At 36.9% G+C, this 15,295-nt stretch overlaps 1 protein-coding gene across 1 annotated transcript in view; it reads right to left on the bottom strand.

Annotated features, from left to right (window-relative positions):
• The window catches only part of Slc26a7 (solute carrier family 26 (anion exchanger), member 7), a 110,190-nt gene that overhangs the window by 53,373 nt on the left and 41,522 nt on the right, over window positions 1–15,295 (bottom strand). Inside the window, exon 5 of the mRNA XM_013012562.1 lies at window positions 12,182–12,346. Coding sequence (XP_012868016.1) covers window positions 12,182–12,346 — 165 coding nt within the window. The remainder of the gene's footprint in view (window positions 1–12,181; window positions 12,347–15,295) is intronic.

A 15,295-nucleotide genomic window follows, 5' to 3' on the forward strand; every position in this document is an offset into this window, starting at 1 on the left:
GTCAAAACTTGCATTCACATTAAGGTCTTATTATTTGTTTCCTCTAGGAGTATACTTTTTTTGAAATTTTGAATTATCACCCATTAAACATAAATATGGGATTTGCTGTGATGATTTCACAAATGAGTCACTTTGAACAAGTTCACCCCGCCATTCCATTGCCCTGCCCTCTCTCTCTCTTTTCAGTGTTTGGTGGGTTTCATTTATATATACTTCTTTTATTTTACATGCATACATCTTTCATTTATATATACATACTTATAATAGAATATATCATAATAGAATATGTAACATAATATATTGTAATATATGGGGGTTCATGTTTTTGTGTAACATTCTTTGATCTTTGTCACCCTTCAATACCCTTTCCTTTTTCCACTCGAGTCCCCACCTCCAACAGATACCCTTTTCCATTCAAGCACTGTTATTCTAGTAGTATCATCATCATTTTAACTCAAGACTCCACAAATAAGCAAAATGGTAGGATATTTGGTCTAGTGTGCTTGCTCAACTTGATGATCTCCTGTTCTACCCATTTTCCTGTGAATGATTCTTAACCCAAATTATTGCAGGGCAAACTCTCTCTCTCTCTCTCTCTCTCTCTCTCTCTCTCTCTCTCTCTCACCTCAGGTATGAACTCAGACGTGTTCTCAGAACAGATAACTCTGACTCCTTTGTATTAGCAATGCTGCCTACTTCACTCTATCACATCGCCTTCTTCAATCACATTGCCTGTTTTCCTTATTGATGCTATATGAGAGTAGCTTGCTCCCCTTAATTTTTATCTCTCTTCAATACTTCAATAAAAATTCATAAGAGTAAAGATCTTATTTTTCATTGTACCCTCAATGCATGTGTTAGTCAATATTTGTTGGATAAACCTATTCCAGTGGCCGTGTATTAAGGATGTGCCCCAGGCTTTTTTCTATCTATGTGTAGTAGTAAAAATCTCTCCAGATTATTGCATTGAATATTAAAGGCGCCTTTTGTTATCTTTGATCCTGAAAACATGAGCCTCAATTGTCCAGGCATGCTCTCTCCCATGCCAACTTGCTTATATTTGAATCCAAACTCATAGAAAATCTTGATTCTTGCTCACGAATACCTACACAGATTTATGGTCTTTCAAAACTTGATGCTTTCCAAGTTCTCCACTTCACAAGATTTTTATGTCTTTTAAAAACTTTGTCTATCTACCACTATGTTAATAACTATTAGGATAGGCACTCATAAAACCAAGCTCCCTGTCTCCCTCTGCTTCCTAAAGAAATAACCAGTAATAAAAAGAAGGAAACAAACAATACTAAGTTAAATACTATCCCCAGGATATATTTTCATTAGTATAAAATAAAGAAGGGGGGAACCAACATTCCAAACATTTTTACATCATTATCTCTAAATTGTTGATTGATAACTGTATCTCACACTGGGAATCAATCCATTTGCCATTGCTTCAAGGTATAAATTAAGTCTCAGACCAGAATGCAGACAACGGGAAGCATGGTATGTGAAATTGCTAAAGACAACATGGGTACCCAAAACTCACTTGGAACAAACATACCACCAAGCATGCCAAGGCCCGGATGGCATCCAGCCATCCCTTGTTTAGAAAAATAAGTTTAATTTGAATTACTTAAGCACTGGGTTTTGTGGTAATGCATTTTTTTCCAGCAAATTGTGAGGGATGGAAAGAGTTTAGCCCAAAATGTTTGAGTTGCAAAATTACTTCGTCTCTGATTTCAAATTTGAAAGTAACCTTTATTATAGATTTTTTATAGTTTTTCTGTCTCCAAAATGAACCTGCCACATTTTCTTTCTGTGTTTTTTATTTTTTATTTTTTGTGTAAGAAAACGTAGCGGAACTTTATTGAGTAAGCAAGCAAGGAGGTAAACACACAAGCATTCAGATAAGCAGACAAGCAGAATGTCAGGGACACAGTCTAATGGAGTGTAGGTGCTCTCATAGAAATAGAGACAGAGAGGGGCACAGAGAGAGAGAGAGAGAGAGAGAGAGAGAGAGAGAGAGAGAGAGAGAGAGATCCAAACCTGTCACATTTTCTATCCTCTGACTGGATCATCACTGACTGGATCACACTACACATGAGCATTTATTCAACTTATTCTGCTTCTTAGGGCATATTGAACACCTCTGCCACTCACAATAGAAATGCCCAGGAGGCTTCTTCAAGGAAAATGTGGGCTTTCATTAACAACCAATGAATATTCTTGATTTAGATCTGTCGATGTCTTTAAGGTAGATTTGTTCCCCACATATAAACTTCATTTGTCCATATTTAATTGTGATCACATTCTCTATAAAAGCAAGTGTTTCATTGGCTCTGATTTCCTTCTGACGTTTTGATTCCAGTTTATTAACACTCTTGGCTCCTACATTGCAGTCTTTGCAGAACAAACTAGAAAAAAAATTATTTACTTGTATTTTGGGGGTATGAGTAGAATTCATATTGTCTTCCAATTCTGAAACTCCTCATTTTTAAGGAAGGAAATAAACTTTCCAAGAATATACTACCAAGCTTTCTTTCTGCTCTTGGGTTTAATGCACAGAGCTGCGCATAATTATTTAGAACAGTACTCACATAAAGCCATGCCAGTGAAGCTAGTTTGCCAAATTTATCAGAGGCTGCTACAGGCTGAGACACTGGCGCCATCTCAAAGAAATCCACATGTGCTACTATGAGCTAGGAATTTTTGTAATTTTTATTGTGCCTTTTGGGGGAAAACATTCTTTGTAATAAAAAGATACTTTATCGTCTCTTAATTTAAAAAAATTTACTCTAAAGGACTAAACTTTTCCCATTTTACCAATGTGGAGAACCAAATTATCAGTCAAATATTGAATCAGAAGGCTGACCAAACAGAAAAATTTAGTACTTGAGCCAGGATTCCAAGACATAGAGACCCTTGTTAACATGATTGTTTCTACTTATTTTAAAATATATTACAGCATTATTTATAATTTATTAAATAGGCTTACATCTCCTGAGAGGATTTTGAATTGAATGTATATATATATATATATATATATATATATATATATATATATATATATTTGCACATAAAGTAGACAACATAGCAGCTCCTCAAGTAAGATGAACAGCCCTCAGTAAGAGGAAAAATAATAATTGTTGTTTTATAAATTCTAAGGTTGCTTTGATTTTTAAATTTCAATGGGACATACAACTTTATTGCTTTATTTTATTTTCCTCTACAGAGGAAAGAAGTTAGTATCTATTACTTAAACAGCACTTTTCAAGATCTATAACTTGTTCTATCTAACTATTCATTACTAATGAGAACAATAATGGCTGCCATTTAATGAACATCCAGGTTCCAGGCACTTCATTTTGAGAACGAACCCCATCACCAATTTACAAAGCAGGCAATTGAAAATCAAAGACACCCAGGTCATAAGCTCAGGTCACGGCTGCAGATACAGTCTGAATCTGGGCTACTCTGACTTTAATGTTCTTATCCCTGTTGCCATTTTCTTTTCTTTCTTTGAGGGGCAAGGAATTATTTTATTTTTGCCAGTCTTGAGGCTTGAACTTGAGGTCTGTTGCTATTTTCTAAGAAAAAAATTAACTGGTTGATTAGTATCTGATTGCATGCACACTAATAAGGTCATCAAAGCTAAAAGGAAGGAGGGAAAAATTAACTGAAGGAAAAAATTTATTTTTATCTAACCAATAACCAAAGAAGAATGTATGTAAACTATTGTTCAGAGTCACTAAGAAATAATCTTTACAATAAAATAAAATTTAAAAAGAAATAATTATAACTGTCAAAGAAAGATAATTTCCTCAGAAGTATGTAAACTTAAAGGAAAAAACAGGAAAAATAAAGGAAGGCTCAGCTATGCGTGGAGATAATGAGAGAGGCTACTTAAGAAGATAAGTCAAGCCTAATTGTACCTGTTAGACATAGAGGAGAGTCATATGACAGTTATCTCAGAAGCTTTTTTTGTTTCTTAGGCTATGGGTGTATCTCAACAGTAGTCTGTTTGCCTAGCAATGTTCAAAGCCCTGGATTCAATCTTTAGCACAAGAAAACAGAAGCATTTTTTCTTTATATTTATTTATTTATCTATTTATTTTAATTTTTATTATCTTTAAGTAGTTGTCCAAAGAGACACCATTTAACAAGGCAGTTAATGAATCTAACGCATCATGATCAGTGTCATTCCTTTCAATGTTCTTACCTCCCTTCCACCCAGCCCTTCCCTTACTTTTCCTACTTTGATGGTTCACCCTCTTCATTTTTTTATTCCTCTTCCTTGGTCCCATCCCCCATCTTGCTTGTCCCCATTTCCTGGTGCTGATTTTGTTGGGCTTTTACATAGTCTTTCTAAAAGTTTATACTATATAAGATCTACAAGGGGTCTATTGTACTTCAATTAACTCATTTGTAACAATGTGATTACTTGTAGATTTATAGGCACATTCTATCTACCACAAATGAGGGAAACCATGCAATCTTTGTTTCTCTGGTTCTAGTTTATTTCACTTAATATAATATTTTCCATGTCTTTCCAGTTCCTTAAGAATGGTACAATACCATTTTTTTCTAATAGATGAGTAAAATCCCATTGTTTTATTTTCTCCTCCAGAAGCCCTTTTAAAAAATATGTGGACCCTTAAAATTCTGAGTGGACATTCAGTGGTAGGAGCAAAGCTTAGTACGGTTTAAAACAAAGGAGGAGGCTGCAATGCTTGGTAAGAAATGTACGCATTATCCTGCCCATGTAATTGTAACCCCTCTGTACAGTATGTTCACAAATAAAATAAAATAAATTTAAAAAAAAGTGAGAAATCATGGAAACAAATTAAATTTTCTTTGTTTTCAAAAAAAAAAACCACCTGGAAGAGCCCTTTACTTGAGGAAACTTGTTAATGACCTTCATCCAGAAGAGAAAAAGTATCTAACCCAAGAGTTTAGATCAAAATCATGTTGTGTGCTGGCATATCTTGCAAACTTCTCATTCTATTGATTATCTGGGATAAGCAACCTATAAACATTCATTTTAACTGAGTTTTAGAGTTTTCCACCTATGTCTAGTTGGCCTTGCTTATGGGCCTGTTGGTAAGATAGAATACCATGGCACGCAGCAAAGCTGCGCACCTCACAGCCAGGGAGGCGAGGCAGAGCCGCAGCTGCAACTTAGGATCCAGTCTCAATGACCAGAACTCTCTCTAGATCCCATCTTTTAAAGGTTCCAGCAATAGGCAAAATTAGTTAACTACTTGTAGAAAACTAAAGCTAGATCCTTATATATCACCCTGCACCAGAATCAACTCCAAATGGATCAAAGACCTCGGAGTCAAAGCAGACACTCTGAAAACATTACAAGATGGAATAGGAGAAACACTAGGTCTCCTTGGCACAGGCCGAAATTTTCTTAATAGAGACCCAGAAACACAACAAATCAAAGAAAGGTTGGACAAATGGGATTGCATGAAGTTGCAGAGCTTCTGCATGGCAAAGGACATAGCTAGCAAGATCAATAGAAAGCCCAGGGATTGGGAGAAGATCTTCACTAGCCATACAGCGGACAAGGGTCTCATATCTGAAATATACTTGGAACTCAAAAAATTAAATCCCCCAACAACAAATCCTCAAAGAAACAACTGCCCAATAAATAAGTGGGCTAAAGACTTAAAGAGAAACTTCTCTGAAGAGGAAAGAAGGATGGCCAATAGACACATGAAGAAATGCTCAACCTCTCTAGTCATAAAAGAAATGCCAATCAAAACAACATTGAGATACCACCTCACCCCAGTTAGAATGGCTATAATCAAGAACTATAGTAACAACAGATGCTGGAGGGGATGTGGACAGAAGGGAACCCTACTGCATTGTTGGTGGGAGTGTAAACTTGTACGACCACTCTGGAAAGTAATATGGAGGTTCCTCAAAAGACTTCACATAGAGCTCCCCTATGACCCAGCAATCCCACTTGTGGGCATTTACCCAAATGTTCATAAACAAGACCACACTAAAGAAACCAGCACGACTATGTTTATTGCAGCATTATTTACCATAGCTAAGATATGGAACCAACCCAGATGCCCTTCAATAGATGAATGGATCAAGAAAATGTGATATACATATATATTTTTTAATGGAATTTTATTTTATATTTTATTGTATATATTATATATAATGGAATTTTATGCTTCCATCAGAAAGAATGACATTGGCCCATTTGTTAGGAAATGGAAAGACTTGGAAAATATTATATTAAGTGAACTAAGCCAGGCCTAAAGAAACGTAGGTCCCATGGTTTCCCTTATTTGCAATAACTAGTATATGTCTGAGTCAAGCAGAAAAGGTCAGATAAGTTGATGTTAGGGAAATTAACCCTAAGATATATATTCAAATGTTTTTTTCTTTCATGCAATTGTTTCTAACACATTTATAAGATGATTTATTTGTTGCTTTGTATTTCCCTTCCCCATGGTATAACCCCTGCTTTCACTGTATTTGATGTTGTTATAATTTGTGGAGGGGAAGGGAAAAAACAAATCGTTTAAATAGGGATACAGGTGGACCCATTGCAACAATGAGATGTACAAGTCATAATGTTGAAAATGAACAACTTTGGTGGGGTGGGGGAGAAGGGCTGGGTGGGGGGAGCAGGGGGAGGATGGGATAGGAAGGGGAAACAAAGGAGGAGGCTACAATGCTTGATAAGAAATGTACTCATTGGGCTGGGAAGGTGGCTCAGTGGTAGAGTGCTTGCCTTGTATCCATGAGGCCCTGGGTTCGATTCCTCAGCACCACATAAGCAAAAAGAAAAAAAGCCGAAAGTGGCGTTGTGGCTCAAGTGGTAGAGCACTAGCCTTGAGCTGAAGAGCTGAGGGACAGCGCCCAGGCCCAGAGTTCAAGCCCCACGACCAGACCCCCCCCAAATAAAAAAGAAAAAAAAGAAATGTACTCATTATCTTGCCCATGTAATTGTAACCCCTCTGTATAGTATTTTCGCAATAAATAAAATTTAAAAATTTAAGAAAATAGTTCCAGCAATAGCCCTGTGGCTCATGCCCATAATCTTAGCTACTCGGGAGGCTGAGATCTGATGATCATAATTCAAAGCCAGCCCTGGGAAGGAAAGTCCCTGAGACTCTTATTTCCAATTAACCACCAGAAAACCGGAAGTGGAGCTGTGACTCAGGTAGTAGAGTGCTTGCCTTGAGCTGATGAACGCCCAGGCCCAGAGCACAAGCCCCATGACCACCACCAACAACAACAAAATTCCAGCAAGGAGTGAGGATCAAGGTATTAACATATAGCCCTTCACATTAACTATAAAAAGGGGGATGATAACCCGTCAGATCTGTCCTTCAAGGATGCTAGAGACTTGTGCTTTATCTAAGATACTTGAGAATAGAAACGAGGCCACTTCTTATATCTGATTCAAATTTCTCCTTCAAAATGTCCCACTGAGGCAGTACATGTCAGCCGTGAACAACCAAATGGATGGAGAACATAATACTATATTTGAATTCATGTGTGTGTGCCCGTCTTGAGGTTTGAACTCTGGGCCTGCTTGCTATCTCTGAGCTTATTTGCTCAAGGCTAGTGCTCTATCACTTGAGCCACGTCTCTATTTCTGGCTTTTTTGGGGTGCTTAATTGCAGATGAGCATCTCAAGGCCTTTGAAACTCGATTCTCAGATCTTAGTCTCCCGAGCAGCTGGGATTACAGGTATGAGCCACTGGCACCTGGCTGAAACTCAGTTATTAACCAGATATCCTCTGGAAGAAGATGCGGTTAAGAGTCACAGTGCCACAAGGCAGAGGTCCTAACCTCAAGCCCCAACCTCAATCGGAATAAACATAGAGGCCATCTTCTCCCAAAGCTAACAGTAAAGATCACTACTTCTAGAATTAATTGATGGATATTTTGGCTTGGCTCAAACCTAACTTGTTTAATAAAGAAATGTCCCATCTCAGAATATGAAGATGTGTGACCAAGCCTCATTGTGAATGAGTTTTAAACAATCTTGATACTAATGTTCCAAGGAATACCATAATACATTGTTTATCTCACATCAACCTGAATAGCTTTCAGAAAGTGAAAAAAAGTACTGAGAAGTCAGAAGTAGGAGGTGGAGTCAAAAGTGGAAATTCTAAAAAATATGTTCATTCTTTTTTCTTCAGGTCATTGACCTGGTGCAAGACCTTTTGATGTCGTCTGCCCCATACTTTCATGCTCCTTCTGGTACCACTTAAGTGATCTCAGGCAAGACCAGCTTTACAGCTTCTTATAATACTCTCTCAAGCCGAACTATTCCAAGCTCCTTTTTCAAATATTCCAGTCAAATCTGACATATGATTTATTCCATTAAAACATATTAGCATGAATTAATTGTACAAAGGAGAAGAAATATCTTGGGTAGTATTGGGGTTGAAACTCAAGGTCTTGGCTTGCTAGGCAGGTGCTCTACCACTTGAGCCACAACTCCAGCCAATATTATTTCTTAATCTTACTCTCAGATCATCCAAACTTTTGACATCACAAAGAGAGGAGGGAGGGATTCACACGAGTAAACACATGGATGTAGTATTTAAGCCCAGGATAAACAGAGAAACAATCTTAAAGACCACTGTTAATTAAGGCTACCTTGTTTCTTTACAATAGCATAGAAAAGAAAAATGACTATCTGTGTATGCAAATATTTGTAAAGAAGGCCAAGCTATAACCTGCAGGCATTTTCTATGCTACTTTGCACAAATGAACACAGGGTTCTCAGGCAGGAGATCACAATCAAATCCTCACTGATGTTCTGCCCTAGAGAAGAGGCATCATGAAAGTCTGAACTCTCCGCCAATCATTTGACAGCCCTCCACTACTTTTGTCTGCTTTTGTTTGAGCTAGATCTAAGAACTATGTTTCTTCCAAGCCCAGTTCCAATTTTCTTGTTTTGGTTTTAGGGTTTCTTATTAAGTTGGCTGTTACCTAAGCCACAAAATTCAAAAACCAGCTGCCAACAGCATGTGGCCAATTACTATCTTTATTAACTATTTTAACACTCAGAGAAAGGCATATTTAATACAGCTGATTTTTCCCATTTATCAAGCTAGCAATTTTTGTAAAGAGTGTAAACCAGAGTTGACAAGCAAAAGAGCAGAGTGAAAAATTATGTGTACAACTGTTCAGATCCACACGAGTGTTTTACTATTTGATTGGTAATTCTATATCTAGGAATTGACCCTAACAAAATAATCAGTGATATACATTGTATGCAAATGAATGCTTACCGAGTCCTGTATAATAGGGAAGCACTGGCAACCACACATCAATAACAGGAATTAGATACACAAGATATGGGATGTTCAAGTGTTTGAGCTACTAGCAGTCAATCAGCTTTAATACGATTAAGGACAGCAATATTCTTATTACAAAACATTAATGTTTGTGTGTTTTTTAGTGTGGAGAAATGCATAAAGCTAAGTAAAATGAAGTTTTACCATCATCAAGTGCATTGACACAGTAATAAGATGAACTATCATAGTCTTTTTTAGGCTAACGTTTTAGTATCATGCTCACCCTTGGTCCTCAGCTCCACCCAGACCTGAGCCCCTCCCATCCCTGAAGTTCCCACCATACAGCTGGCCCCTCCCTTTCTGCCCAGATCTATCTGGGCTCCCATCCACCTATGTAACACCCTCAAAACCATCCTGCTACCTGGATGGTGACTGAGGCCATGTGCTCCCTCTTGAGGGAAATATGGCTCCTCTATAAACCTTATAATAATCTTTTTCCTGTGCCTGCCTACCTCTGTGTGGTTCCCTGGGATGGATATGTGGGACCCTTCAAATTTCAAAAATAACAAGAACAATAGTGTTGCTACAACAATATGTGGAAATGGTGAGATGTTCCTCTGTCAGTTTTAGGTGGCTTTTAGTAGCCAATTATATGTTCTTGGGGGATCCAGCCACCAAAGTTAACCAAGCCTCTGCTTTGAGCCCTAATGACAGTGTTAGAGTATACTATTGTTCAACTGAGGCACAATCTTGTAGATAGCAGCTTTTAGAAGTTAGCATCATATTTAGCTCATTAAAAAAAAGGTTAAGCTATTTTTCTGGTCCCAAATTTTATGTTGCATATCAAAGTATGCATGATAAGAAATGCTATTTCAAAAATTAGTAGATACTACTCATTCAATTACTTTCACATCTGAGGACACACTTAAACATAGCCTGAAAACAATCCTTAGCAGAAAGAACAGTGCTGGAGGAATATCAATACCAAATTTCAAACTCAACTACAAAGCCATATTAATCAAACAGCTTGGTACTGGGACAAGAAAAGACCTGAGGACCAATGGAATAGAACTGAAGCCCAGAAATGAATCCACATAACTATAGCTACCTAATCTTCTATAAGGGAGCTAAAAAAAATAGAATGGAAGAAAGACAGCTCCTTCAGTAAATGGTGCTGGCAAAATTGGTTAATCACCTGTAGAAAACTAAAGCTAGATCCTTATATATCATCCTGCACCAGAATCAACTCCAAATGGATCAAACGCCTCGAAGTCAAAGCAGATACCCTGAAAACATTACAAGAAGGAATAGGAAAAACTCTAGGTCTCCTTGGCACAGGCCAAAATTTTCTTAATAGAGACCCAGAAACACAACAAATCAAAGACAGGTTGCACAAATGGGATTGCATGAAACTGCAGAGCTTCGGCATGGCAAAGGACATAGCTAGCAAGATCAATAGAAAGCCCAGAGATTGGGAGAAGATCTTCACTAGCCATACCACAGACCAGGGTCTCATATCTAAAATATACCTGGAACTCAAAAAGTTAAATCCCCCAACACCAAATCCTCAAACAAACAACTGCCCAATAAATAAGTGGGCTAAAGACTTAAAGAGAAACTTCTCTGAAGAGGAAAGAAGGATGGCCAATAGACACATGCAGAAATGCTCAACCTCTCTAGCCATAAAAGAAATGCCAATCAAAACAACATTGTGATACCACCTCACCCCAGTTAGAATGGCAAAAATCAAGAACTCTAGTAACAACAGATGCTGGAGGGGATGTGGACAGAAGGGAACCTACTGCATTGTTGGGAGTGTAAACTTGTTCAACCACTTTGGAAAGAAGTATGGAGGTTCCTCAAAAGACTCCACATAGAGCTCCCCTATGACCCAGAAATCCCACTTTTGGGCATTTACCCAAACGATCACAAACAAGGCTATACTAAAGTTACCAGCACAACTATGTTTATTGCAGCATTATTTACCATAGCTAAGATATGGAACCAACCCAGATGCCTTTAGTAGATGAATGGATCAAGAAAATGTGATATATATATATATAATGGAATTTTATTTTATATTTTATTATATATTATATATAATGGAATTTTATATATCCTCCATCAGAAAGAATGACATTGCCCCATTTGTTAGGAAATGGAAAGACTTGGAAAAAATTATATTAAGTGAAGTAAGACAGGCACAAAGAAACATAGGTTCCACCATTTCCTTTATTTGCAATAACTAGTAAATGTCTAGGAAAAGCAGAAAAGCTATAAAGCTATGTACATATGACCATATAAGATGATGTTAAGCAAAATGAACACCAAGATAGGGACACAAGTGTTTTTTTTCCTTGCTTGCTATTTTTTAACATATTTATAATGTACTATGTGATTTTTTTGTTTCTTTTGTATGTTGTTCCCCCACAGTATAGCCCCTGTTTTCACTGTATTTGATTCCGGTGCCCTACATCTTGTATATACATTTTTCTAATTTGAGGAAGGGAAATAACAAGATGCTTAAAAAGGGATACAAGTTGACCCATTGTAACAATGAGATGTACAAGACACTATGTTGAAAGCGAACTTTACAACTTTGCTGGGGAGAGGGAGGAGTTGGGGAGGTGGGGACGGAAGGGATGGTGGGGGATAAAACAAAGGAGGAGGTAACAATGCTCGATAGGAAATGGACTCATGACCTTGCTCATGTAACTGTAACCCCTCGGTATAGTATTTTTACAATTTAAAAAAACATATATTTAAAAAAGCCTGGATTGTCTTTAAACCCAGTTGCTGTAAAACAGAAAAGTCATAGTATTATAGTTAACTATATTGCACATTGTAAAATATACAACCTCAAAGTAATAAACCAAAACATTTGGAATACTCACGTAAAAGAATCCAAGTGGCCCAGATATATATGGCATTTTTATTCCCAAGAGATACTTGACTTGTGAAGTTACAACGTGGGTGGCAGCCCCCGTCGTCATGGCGCTAATCACAGGCTCTGTAACCAGAAATGTGGCACTTCCTAGTTGTAGGACAAACATGGCCACCTACAATGACAAATGAAGAGTCACATAACACATTCAGGTCTCAAGGCTCCTAGAGGGCCCAATGTGTGACACATTTTATTTTACAGAGATACAGAGAGTTGATTTGGGGGTTTCTTGAGAATACTAGTAAGTACCAAGACTCTCTAAATTTTGTTAGGAGAAGTGTTTCTTTATGCTTTAAGTAAAAACAAACACTATATTTTTTGGAATATTGCTTGTTTTCCTTTTATAATCCTATATAAGAAAGGAGTAAAGCATTTCAGTAAGTTAGGGAAATATAATTTGTATTATCATATTGGAAATTTTTCAAATCAAAATAATGATTCCCCATGTGATAACCAGTAGAGTAAAACTTCAAAAGCATTTAGCAGAGAAAGTGATTTTTTTTTTCAATTTTCCTAGGCCCTGAAAAAAAAAAATGAGGACATCCTGGTTGACCAGATACCTGTCAAACACCTCAAAAGATTCACATATATAGGGAAGACAGAAAGCAAAAAAAGGGGAAAAGATATGTCTTTAGTAACCCAGAAATCAGTATAAAAATTACTGTACTTAAATTTTTTCTTAGTGCTCTTAGCATCATTGGTACTGGGAAAAAATGATGACAAGAAAAATCAAAATTCTTTGTACCAAGTAACCAGTGTTCTTCTTTAATCAGAGAGAGAGAGAGAGAGTTCCCTAAGTCCTTTGTCTTCAAACTGTCTGCAGTCATATTAACTGCAAGTTATAAAATTTTACAGTTTTGAAAGTAACACTAAATTACATTTGAGAGTATCCACTTTGGAAAGAGAAAACAACGTTTGTGTGTTAATTATAATACTTAGGTCAGGTCTTAAAATTCTTGTTGGAAAATGAGATTAACTATTAAAGAAATGGAAGCCAAGAGTAGCAATAAGATTCTCTTCACCAAGAAAGATGTAAAATTCTGATACCACCAGGGTACAAATTACAAAGTGCATAATTTCTGTTGAAATCATATTGCAATAATACCTCAACAACATTTATGTTTTGACAAATGTTAAACTGGAATTGCTTGGGCTTAATGGGGAGGCAGAGGTTCTGATCCTGATCTGACCATGTACTTGCTTTGTAACTTTAAAAAACCTACTGGAATTCTGATCATCTTTGAAGTGCTATCTGCCCTATTTATTGTCTGAGCTACAAAATGACAGGTGAGTGTAATGTAATGTGTGAAAGGATTGGAAAACTAAAATGAACAACAGCAGTGGTACGGCAAGAATATCATGAGATGTCTGTCATACACGGTACAGAAAAATCAGCCATTGGTTTTGACCAAGCCATAAAAAATTGCAAAGAATATATCAGTACAGAAATACATCTGAATTGCTTGCAGCTTAGCAGTCACCTTTTATTCAGTATAGTATTAAAGAAAAGAATATTAGGCAAAGTGTTACTGCCAATATAGAAAACTAAGGCTACAGCTTCTGCTACTAACATTATTTCACAAACTATTAGTCAAATTAGAAACAAATTCAGGAGAACATACTCAAGCAATCAATCTTATGGGTACAAATGGAATACAGTGATATTTTGGCACCTCTTGAGCATAATTTTTGGTTTCCATTCTGAAAACACAATCAGTTAAGGAAAACTTCCAACCAATTATTCCCAAGTATTTCTCAACTGTAAGATCACTCCAACTTTATAGCATTCTTAGAAGCCAGGAGGTAGTGTGTGTGTGTGCGGTGTGTGTGTGTGTATGTATGGGTACAATGAACACTAAACAGGCTTTCATGTTGGCTACCTGCAGCATGCAAGTTGTTTATGCCTTTGACACAGTGGAAACTCTTTGTAAAAATGAAATTTTATTTACATATAGCATGTTAAAAAATTCTTTGGGGTACATCAAGTAGTCTTTTCTTCACTGTTTTGGCACAAAATTTCAAGAAACCTTTGTACATCACTCCTATTTTACTTTCCTGTTCTCCTTCATTTCCTAAATGGTGGTGTCTATTCCGATGGGTTAAGGATTCGCCATAAATGAGAAACCCAAAGTGACCCGCTACAATTACTAGCTAAACCAGTTATCTTCTAGCAGTCACTTCTCTGACATTTCCACACCTGAAAGTTATAAATGGAAGCATCTGAACAGTAGAAGATGTAGGAAAGTTCAATTATTTCAAGTGCTGAAACTATGGGAAACTACATTGCAACAGAAACAAGCAACAGTAGAGTATCAGCTCTTAGAAAAAAAAAACTCAAAAATTGTAATGTTCTGCTTGTCCTCAGTTGTGCTCATTTAGAAACCCTCCCCAGCAAAGGATAAAATCTAAACTTGAGAGTGCTCAGTGAGAAGGTCAACAAGTCCCAGGCGACCTCATTTCTACACAGACCATTAAGCATGGGAAAGACAATATCAAACATGTGAGATTTAAACAGAGAGAAAATCTCTCCTGCCTTCTCTCTCTTGCTTGCAGCCTTCTCAATAACTCAAAACAATGGCAGATATTTAAGAAGGAAGAGAAAGAGTGAGAGGATTTGGGTAGGCAAAGAAGTGAGGGGAGATAGGGGAGACTAACAACTCCTCCTTTCCCTACAGATTTTAATCGTTTATATTGCCATCAAAATCAGGGTAATGTTCCATGATGCTGATGCACAGAGCTTGAAGGTAGCAAGTACCAAGTGACTCTCACATTCCAAAAGTGGACCACAAATTGAACTATGTTTATCTTCAAACTTAAGTATGTGAAATAAGGGTCCTCTAGAACATGTAAAATTTAAGTTTTATGTTAACATTAATGGTATTTAAGTGAATGGTTTGATAAACATATTAGCTCCTTTTACTAATAGCATGAATGATAATCATTGTACTCTGGTTAGTCAACTCCTCAAACCTGACCATACAACATTTTTTGAGAAAAAATAAGTGTATAGGATATACTTTAGCTGTGTGCAGCAATGTTGATGATATGAACTAATCTTGAAAGG

This window comes from Dipodomys ordii, unplaced genomic scaffold, assembly GCF_000151885.1.
Source record: "Dipodomys ordii isolate 6190 unplaced genomic scaffold, Dord_2.0 Scaffold17, whole genome shotgun sequence".
NCBI lineage: Eukaryota > Metazoa > Chordata > Mammalia > Rodentia > Heteromyidae > Dipodomys > Dipodomys ordii.